This window comes from Cebus imitator, unplaced genomic scaffold (assembly GCF_001604975.1).
Source record: "Cebus imitator isolate Cc_AM_T3 unplaced genomic scaffold, Cebus_imitator-1.0 Scaffold14, whole genome shotgun sequence".
In the NCBI taxonomy this organism is placed as follows: domain Eukaryota; kingdom Metazoa; phylum Chordata; class Mammalia; order Primates; family Cebidae; genus Cebus; species Cebus imitator.
Window position 1 is genome coordinate 11584495 of NW_016107329.1, and position 9064 is coordinate 11593558.

At 45.9% G+C, this 9064-nt stretch overlaps 2 protein-coding genes across 2 annotated transcripts in view; both read right to left on the reverse strand.

Annotated features, from left to right (window-relative positions):
* Nucleotides 1–684: 684 nt before the first annotated feature.
* Nucleotides 685–6831, reverse strand: AWAT1 (acyl-CoA wax alcohol acyltransferase 1). Its single transcript, XM_017501314.2, has 7 exons — nt 6630–6831; nt 5578–5685; nt 5276–5346; nt 4186–4390; nt 3031–3202; nt 1389–1588; nt 685–1187 (listed from the first exon to the last, which is right to left on the reverse strand). Exons 1-7 carry the CDS (start codon nt 6703–6705, stop codon nt 1033–1035), a joined length of 987 nt encoding a protein of 328 aa, XP_017356803.1. The 5' UTR covers nt 6706–6831; the 3' UTR covers nt 685–1032.
* Nucleotides 6832–8312: 1481 nt separating this feature from the next.
* The window catches only part of LOC108284463 (40S ribosomal protein S25-like), a 1314-nt gene continuing 562 nt past the window's right edge, over nt 8313–9064 (reverse strand). Inside the window, exon 2 of the mRNA XM_037729387.1 lies at nt 8313–8345. Within this exon, the coding sequence (XP_037585315.1) occupies nt 8313–8345 (33 nt within the window). The remainder of the gene's footprint in view (nt 8346–9064) is intronic.

A 9064-nucleotide genomic window follows, 5' to 3' on the forward strand; every position in this document is an offset into this window, starting at 1 on the left:
TCAGTTTCCTGGGTTTAAGAGATTCTCCTGCCTCAGCCTCCTGAGTAGCTGGGACTACAGGTGTGTGCCACCACGCCCGCCTGATTTTTGTATTTTCAGTAGATACGGGGTCAGGCTGGTCTTGAACTCCTGACCTCAAGCAGTCTACCTGCCTTGGCCTCCTAAAGTGCTGGGATTACAGGTGTGGGCCACTGTACCTGGCAAGAAAAACTTTTAAACAAGATTTAGTAAGTTTTTAAAACATAGATATTAAGTGTATTCCCCACAGGAGGCTATGAGGATGGTTGCAAGTACCTTGGGACTATGAAGTCAGGATCATTATGACAAGGTGACTTATGGGAAATGCCTATGCCAACAAAAAAATGATCCTGAGTACCTTTTACCTATCCTAAAGGGATGCTTGTCAGTGCTGTGGGCATAAGATAAGCCTTTATATCTGGGGAGGCCAGATGACAAGACAAAAACTTGTACATACCTCAGTGTTTAGAGCAGTGCTATTCATAACAGCTAAAAAGTGGAAATGACCCAAATGTCCATCAAGTGGTGAATGGATAAACAAATGTGGCATACCTATGCACACTGGGGTGTTGTCCAGCCATAAGAAGGAATGAAACACTGATACGTGCTACAGCGTGGATGAACCTTGGGAACATTATGCTAACAAGCCAGCCACAAAGGATCACATATTGTATTATTCCATTTATATAAAATGTTCAGAACTGGCAAATCCACAGAGACAGAAAGTAGATAGTTTCTCAGGGGCTGGGGGAATACGAAGTGACTGCTAATGTGTCCCAGAGGACTCCAGTGATGACCAGGCATCAGGCCCCGACATGAGGAATGAATACTGAGTGCAGCTCTTCAGGAAGAACTCCCACAAGGGCCCTGTGGCAAGAAGACAAAGAAGGAACTCCTCATGCCTTCCCCTACCACACATAACTCCCTCGTCTCCTGCCTCTCTTTAGTTAGTGGCAGGTGAGTCTCTTCTCCAAGGCAGGCACTCCTGTGCTCCTGAGCATGCAGTCCTTTTATTCACAGGAAAACTAGCTTTTGGGTCTCTGGGCAGCCGTAGTGGGTCTTATGCTGGTCAAACAGTTTATGCAGAGCGTCAATATAAAGTGCATGGTATTTGTCCACCATCTCCTTGCTTGGCTTTTCAATTTGGGGCAGTGGCAGAGGCTCCCCAACTGCCAAGAGAGATGGGAAAAGAGAAGGGTAAAGTGTTAGAACCTCCTCTTCCTTTAACCTCCCTCTCTTACCTTGGGCCTGACTCTCACATCCCAGATCAGCTCCCAGCTTCCCCGCTGCTGCCCTGCTCTTCAATGGGACTGGGCTGAGGTTGAGGTTGAGAAACCTGAGGTGGCGTTGGGGCTGAGAGTGGCACTCACCCACAGTGACAATAGGCTGGGAGTATGGCAGAAGCCCAGCGGAGCCTGGCCAAAAGCTCTTTCCATAGAAGACACAAAAGTAGAAACCAAAGATACGGCGGAAGCAGCTCTGGAACTTGTACATCCTGCTGTCCTTATGGAATAGCACCTGATCATACACCTCAGTTTCCCCAAAAGTGAAGGTGGGGACCAGATGAGCCCTGTAGGAAAACTCCAATTTATTTTCTAAACACAGACTAGGGTGAGACCCACCCTGGAAGAACATTTGTCTGCTTGCCAGGCCCTCATCTATTTTGATGAAATCCTGATGACATAAAGCATTTTTTCTTGCACTATACAGGGTTCCCCTGTTTAATGTCTCTTCTCATGAAAGTTTCAAGGCCAGTGAGAGAACGGTCTCTAGGCCAGGATTACAATGGCAAGATATGGGGGGTCAGGGAAGCAAGAGAAGTTGAACAGAGATCCCCAGAGAGACCCATATCGTGAAAAGTTTCCAGGAAGTGTCAAGGAGGGGAATATGTGACTGTTTCTATTAGTAGAACGCACAGAGAAGATGACAGTAATTTTGCATAGATGCCCATACTTTATGTGATATGTCTCTCGCTCAAGGGGGCAATGCATAGAGCAGAGAAAAGTTGTTTCCCTTCCACAGACCATGAGAATCCACCCTTAACAGTGCCCTGGGTAGACAGTCAGGCTAATTCCTTGAAGGAGAGAAGAGTAAATCTCTCTTATACAAATCTTTGTGACTTGCTAATAACAATCTCTCAGCACTTTGACATGTTACTGGTTCCTCACAGCAAAGGCCGTGGAGGACACAGTGGGGTATGCAGAAGCACAGGTGCAGAAAGGGACAGTCATTCAGGCTGTCAGTAAGTGACAGGACCTGGACTGGAACCATGGACTCCCAGCTCAGAGCTCTCTTCCCTACATGATTCTTCCAACTGGTGAACAGGGCCTTCTGACAAGGTACTTGGAAGAAATCTTCCCCTCTTCTCTAAGTCTGCAATAGGACAATTGTCCCTGTGCTCAGGGAGTTGGCCTGCTGACCCAATGGGGCACTCTACAGCTCCAAGCTTGGACCCCTAAGTCACAATGACTAACATTTATTGATCTCTTATAGTGTGCTGGGGACACAATAAGAGTTTTGTGGGGATGAAACCCACAGTCACCCTATGGAGTAGGTACCATTTTTAGCCACATCATTAAGATGGAAAAACTCCAAGGCTCAGAATGGTTAAGGAACCTGTCCCAGGGTGCACAGTCACAGAGCCAGGATTTTAGATTAGGAGCTGATCTAAAATTCCTGCATATGCACGATTTATACTGTATTGCCTCTTGCACTTACCATTAGCAGACAGGTGTAGGTATCAGTATTGACAGAGATAATGTGGACATCATCTATATGCTAGGGCAGCCTTAACCCAATCCCCCTTGATATTGAACCTGGGTTTATGGTTTGGCCTCTTGGAAACTAGTCTAGCTAGCTGAGAAGGACTGGATGACCTGTACCTTTTGAAAATTCTTTCTTGGTAGTATGTTCCTTGAGGGCAAAATTTGCATCTGATTCATGCTGGCATCACATACAAGGTCATGCAGCTCAGAGAACCCCATGCACTTCCCCTCTGGGGAGAACACCTACCCATGCTGAAGGGCTGTGCGCACGAACCCCTTGCGCTTCTGGAGGATGAGGGTGGTGGTGTTGGGCACACTTTGCAGGGCCTCGCCCACACCTCCCACTACAATGCCTACGAGGTTGCCAGTGCCATGGCTCAGCAGATAGTCAATGGCTGGTTGGCTCACGGAGCACACACCTAAAGAGAATCAAGGAGCAAAATGATCAGGAGAGGAGAAAATTGTTAAGAGGGACCACTCTCTTCTCTGCTCTCCACTGGCTTGTTCCCATAGCTCCTAGGAGAGGATCAGTGAGATGGGACTAAAGAGTGTAGAGAAGAAAAGGCTGTGGACAAATAGAATAGCTCACACTGAGGCAATATCTGCACTTTGTAGGAGGCACTGAGTCAAAACTGGTAGGAAGGTTTTTGGTGGGATAACCAGAAGGACTTTCTGAATCCCATGTATATTTTACCCTTTCTTTTTCCCAGTAAGAGCAACAGCTCTTGTTTGTTGAGCATATACTCTGTGGCAGGCAGGCATTGTGTTGAATTCTCTTTTTTTTTTTTTTGAGACAGAGTCTCGCTCTGTCACCCGGGCTGGATTGCAATGGCATGATCTCGGCTCACTGCAACCTCCACCTCCTGGGTTCAAACGATTCTCCCGCCTCGGCCTCCTGAGTACAGGCACCCACCACTATGCCGGGCTAATTTTTGTATTTTTAGTAGAGATGGGGTTTCACCATGTTGGCCAGGATGGTCTCAAACTTCTGACCTCAGGTGATTCACTGTCTCAGCCTCCCAAAGTGCTGGGATTACAGGAGTGAGCCACTAGGCCTGGCCAGTGTTGAATTCTTTACTTGCATTATCTCACTTAGTCATCATCCCACAACTAAGGTCAGACTTTTTTTTTTTTTTTTTGGCCCAACTTCTGGTTGATTTGCAGTCTATTTTCATCTGTACCACTTTATGGATAAGGAAATTGAGGCTAGTTTGCTCAAGACCACACAAGGGGCAGAGCTAAGATTCAAACCCAGGCAGCTTAGCTCTAGAACGTATGCTTTTGACAACTATGCTATAATGATATGGAGGTGGGGGGTGGGGAAGAGGGGATGGGATTTAAAAGGGTACATTTCCAAACAGAAAAATGGACCAGAAGCTCCAGTAAGTATGGTCAGAAGCACCTTTGGCCATGAGGTACTCCCTAACAAGGGGGATCTTGAAGAACCAGGACAGCGTGGCCAAGTGAGGAGTGATGCCTGGGAAGGTCTTCGAGAAGCCTGTGGCCTCAGTGCAGAAGTTGCAGAAGGCGCCAAAGGTCAGAAGGCCGTGGGGGTGAACCCCCATGAGGTAGTTGTGCTCAGGTGACAGGTCCTTTGTCTTCAGGATCTGCAGCCATGGAGAGAAATGCCAGAGGTGGTGGAATGAGATTACGTGACAGAAACAAGGGTGGTGACACTTCAGGGATCAGGGTGCTCTCTAAAGCAGAGCTTTCCAACAAATAGACCATGAATGGGTTTCAGGAGGGCTGATATACTGGTCTCCTTGGCTACTGGACAACAGGGTAGGATCTGGGACAGGTAGGACTGCCAGGCCTCAGCCATCTATGTCAGTGTGCTTTGTGCAGGTTATCATTTTCTATGAGCACTTTTATGAAAAAGATCAGGAAGCTTGGCTCTAAAAATTGGGGCAAGTGTTTGTTGTATACTCCAAAGAGTGCCTTGAGGATCAGCATAGCAGTACCTCAAGAGGTTTCTGGAACCTTTTCCTGACATTGTTTCCCCCCAGTCCCCTTCCAGTGCTTGCCTAAGGAACTTGTATTGAACCTGGAAAACCCTGCTTAGATGTCACCATATCTGTGAAGCCTTTCCTTATCCCCCATCTGAACTACTTCTGTACCTTGGGCCAAACAAATGATATACTTGTCTGTCCTCCCCATGAGATGTGAGCTTCTCGATGGCAGAGAACTGGATCCTCTTCACTTCTCTGTACTCCTAACATGGTTCAGAATAGACTTTCAATCCATGCTTATTAAACTGATCTGAACTGTGCTTGCCTTCTGCCTGTGTCAGCTGGCAGGTGATGCCAAGGGCACCCAAAGTTTCCTAGCAGAGATAGAGTACTCAGTAGAAATGTTGAATCTTGAAGTATATCTAGCGTAGACTGAGACTTCTCTGAGATACTTATCTTTCTTATGGACAACTCTAGTCATGTGGCATAAATGCCGACCCAGTATTTTGGGAACTGTGAGGTCACTGGGGAAGAGATACTTACTGTAATGGGGAAATAATCCCTGATGTAGGTCCAGACACACCAGTTCCTTACCCAGGCTGAACGCCTGCCACCTGAGACAAAAGAAGCAGTAGGGACTGATGTCAGCGTGTGCCACCTTATATGTTCCACGGACCCAGGGCTTTCCTTGCATGGCTCTGCTAGAGGAGACCCTAGGATGGTCCTGTCTGGCTCAGCTCCTGTGGCTCTGAGAACTTGGATGAGGGGCCTGTGGTATGGCAAGTGGAACTCCCTGGCTGCAGATTATGATGGAACATTCTTCTTTCTAGGTCTATGAGTCTTACCTCGCTCTGGGGTCTTCCAGTCCAGGAACAACCAGGCAAAGTAAAGCACTGGTAGCGGCCACAAGGATGTAAATAGCAGGTAGATGAACAATGGCTGCAAGATCCAAACTGATAAGGGACCAAGTTAGACCAAATTTGTGCTGCCAGCAGAACTTGACCATGTGCAGTCCTATTACCAGCCCTCCACATTACCTAAGCCTCTGGTCCTGGCCCTCGACACAAGCCAGATCCTGTTCATCCATCATCCATGTCTACTTGTTCTTCAAACTCTTCCTCTATCATCTACCATACACAAGCCCTATTTCTCTGCCTACCTGTCATCCCTGTCCACCTGCTTTCCTGTATAGCCTGTATCTCTGTACTCCTGCTCTCTGTTTCCCACCAGCTTTTATTCCTCCTGCCCCTATTTGGCCACCATCTTTTTCATTTTGTCTCCTGTCTCCATCCCTATCCATTATCCCTCATTAAGCCACTAGCCAGCTCTCCCTCACGCCTATAGTACCCATATCTTCCTACACACCACCTACCCAGTATCTGCATCCTTCTAATGTTTCCTATTCACTATGCTTGTCCTCTTGCCCATTCACCATTCTTTCCAGTGACACTGTCTTCCCCCATGCTACCACCCCCAGAATGACAACTCTATGGTTCAAACACAGGCTATACTTCTTTAAGTCTGGGATGCTAATGTTTCCTCTGTCCTATTCCCCATGATCATAAGGAGCATTCCCTGGGCCTCATTTTTCCTCTCTAGATAGTAAGGATTAGGAAGTGGCTGAAATTAACTAGATCTACTCATATCCATCATGACCTGTTCCATACACTACCACCCCACTGCCGCCCCTACCTATTCTCACCATCTCCTGGGGTGCTATCTCATTCTTCTCCAGGGCACTCATGGTACTTGAGACTCCTTGGTTTTACTCTCTAGTACAATCTTAGATGATGGAAAGGCTTGAGATGAGACTTCACATGGCCATAGAAGTCACCCTAGATCTGGCCCTGGCTTCTGACTCTGGCTTCTTGCTATGCAGTCTTCGGTCAATACTCACAGATAGCAAGGTAGCTCAAAGGCCACTGCAGAAGCATCAGACTCTGGAAGTGACTAGGCTGCTTGGAATGAGGCATGATGCTCAGGAGCCTGAGGGAGGCAAAGATCTCAGAGCAGTGTTCCAACCAAAGGTGCCACCAGCCTCTGGAAGTTCACTCAATAGTGAATGCATATGACTCTGAGGAGTTTGCACCTGCCCTCTTCCCTCCTGTCCTTCTCCGCCCCCCACCCACTGCAAAGGTAGGCTCTGAAGCACAAGGACTGCCCCATCAGGTCTAGTCCAGCCCACTTGCACTTTGGCTCTCTTTCCTAGGATTATTAGGACATCAGGATGGAGAAAGATGAGAATGACTGCCATGCAGTCGGAGTGACACAGGGACCCAGAGAAGGGGAAACACCCCTCACAGGCTACTCAGAAACTATAGGGATTTTGTGTGACCTTAGGGAGATGACTGGTGGGAAGGGAGTTCTAGGGATTTGTGGTGTTGGGAGCATCTAGAATTTGGCCTTACTCAGATTGGGTTAGTTTCTTCATCTTTCCTTGACTTCCATGACTTTGGTGCTTTTGAAGAGTTTAAGTCAGTTCCCCCTCCATCTCTTTCCTTTCCTTATGATTTAGTTGTTGAAGAACCCACAGCATTTGACCTGTAGAATTTCCCACAATTTGGATTTTGCTTATCTCATACTTACTTAGGGTGCTTCAGCATATTCCTCTGTATTTCTTGCAAATTGATAGCTGTATTCAAAGACTATAGTGATTCGTATTTGATCCCTTTGTCAAGATCTTAATTTTATTTTAATACAGAACAATCTCCCTTCCTTACCTCCTTTTCTTCCCCCATGCCATTGACTTAGTTAGGACTGTTTTTCTTTGGAGTAAGCCAATCTTCCAAGCTTTCCGTGACCAGGGGTGGAGTGTAGAGGGTGGTTTCTAGGTGAGTCTCAAATACAGGCCAAAGTGAGGGGGGAAAGCAAAGCCCTCATTTCTCTCTTTGACTCCTGTTGTAACTTTATGCCCATTAAATCAAACATGGTTGTGTGTGTAGTTTTTTATTTTGTTTTTTGCTTTTTCCACCTGAAGTTTGCATGCTTCTAAAGAGATTGGGACCATATCTTATTTGTCAGTATATCTGCTCCTAATGCCTGAAAGCCCTAGGGCCTCCGTGTTAAGTGAAGAATCAGTAAGTGAGGATCTATGATTGGGTGATTTCTTACATGTAATGAGATCACTAGAGTCCTATGGGGGCATATGTCCTGGGGACCTGAATGGGGAATGAGACGGTATACAGAAACAGAAGACAAGGGACACATTACAAACGGAGAGAAGAAAGAATGAGAGAAAGGAAGGCAGGTTCTCACCTTTGAGGCACTTTGGCAAAAGAAAAAGTTCTGCCTACTTTGCCCTCCCACTCCAGGTCTTCCTGTTGACTGGAAACCAGCCTGGCCCTAGAGCAAATGTTAGCGCTCAGGTCTTAAGGCACCACTGCCCTACTGATATGTTGACATCCCTGTGGTTGAGGATGGACACTTGCCCTTGACAATATGGGGGAGATTAGCACTCTGTCTTTCCAGAATAGAATAAACTGGGCCTACACCAACTCCCTCTCCATACTCTCTCATTCTTGTAAATTGTCTTCTCCAGGAAGCAAGCCTCCTGGGTTAACTTTTAATAATGTGCGACTTCTCAGTTTTTCTCTTCTATTTCCTCCTGCCTCCCCTGGAAAAAGGGAAGTAAATTGTTGAGAAGACACTCAAACTAAGAGAGTTTGATCCCAACCATTGCCTTAGTATTTTAATGAAAATGCCATGGATCTCCACGTGATAGTATGTAACAAACTAAAACCACTATGTATATACATAATGAGAGTATTTATATGCATTTGAAAGAAGTGTGCTACAAGCATATTATTTATTCATTCTAAACAATGCTTGGGCCAGGTAGAGATTTCTGGAATCTTTGTAATAATGAAGTTGCCCCTCTGCTCCTCAGAGGTTTGCACCTACAGGTTGGAAACAATGGCTTGCTGGCTTTTTTCCAAAATGGAAATTTAGTTTTTGGTTTTTTTTCTGATTATGAAAATAATCCATGTAAATCATAAAATTTTCAGAGCACTCAGAAAAGTATAAAGGGAACAAAAGTCATTCATAATCTCGCTATCCAGAAACAGCCACTGTTAACTGTTAACATCCTGGTATCTATTTTTCTTGACTTTTTTTCGATACAAATATAAACATATGTATAGCATCACTGTTAAGAGTTTGGGCTCTTACGTTCAACATATCTAGGTCTGTATCTCAGCTCTGCCACTTAAGTGAACTATGACAGATGATTTAATCTCTTCATGCCTCAGTTCCCTCATACATAAAAAGATAATTATAATACCCACATCACAAGGTTATCATGAAGTTAAAATAATTCATGGGAAGCACTTTGAT

Coding starts and splice junctions, on each gene's coding strand:
- AWAT1 (XM_017501314.2), bottom strand. CDS start 6,705: ATGCCTCATTCCAAGCAGCCTAGTCACTTCCAGAGTCTGATGCTTCTG. Junction 5,347..5,577: donor CTGGAAGACCCCAGAGCGAG/GTAAGACTCATA, acceptor CTTTTGTCTCAG/GTGGCAGGCGTTCAGCCTGG. Junction 3,203..4,185: donor GGAGTACCTCATGGCCAAAG/GTGCTTCTGACC, acceptor GATTCTCTTTAG/GTGTGTGCTCCGTGAGCCAA.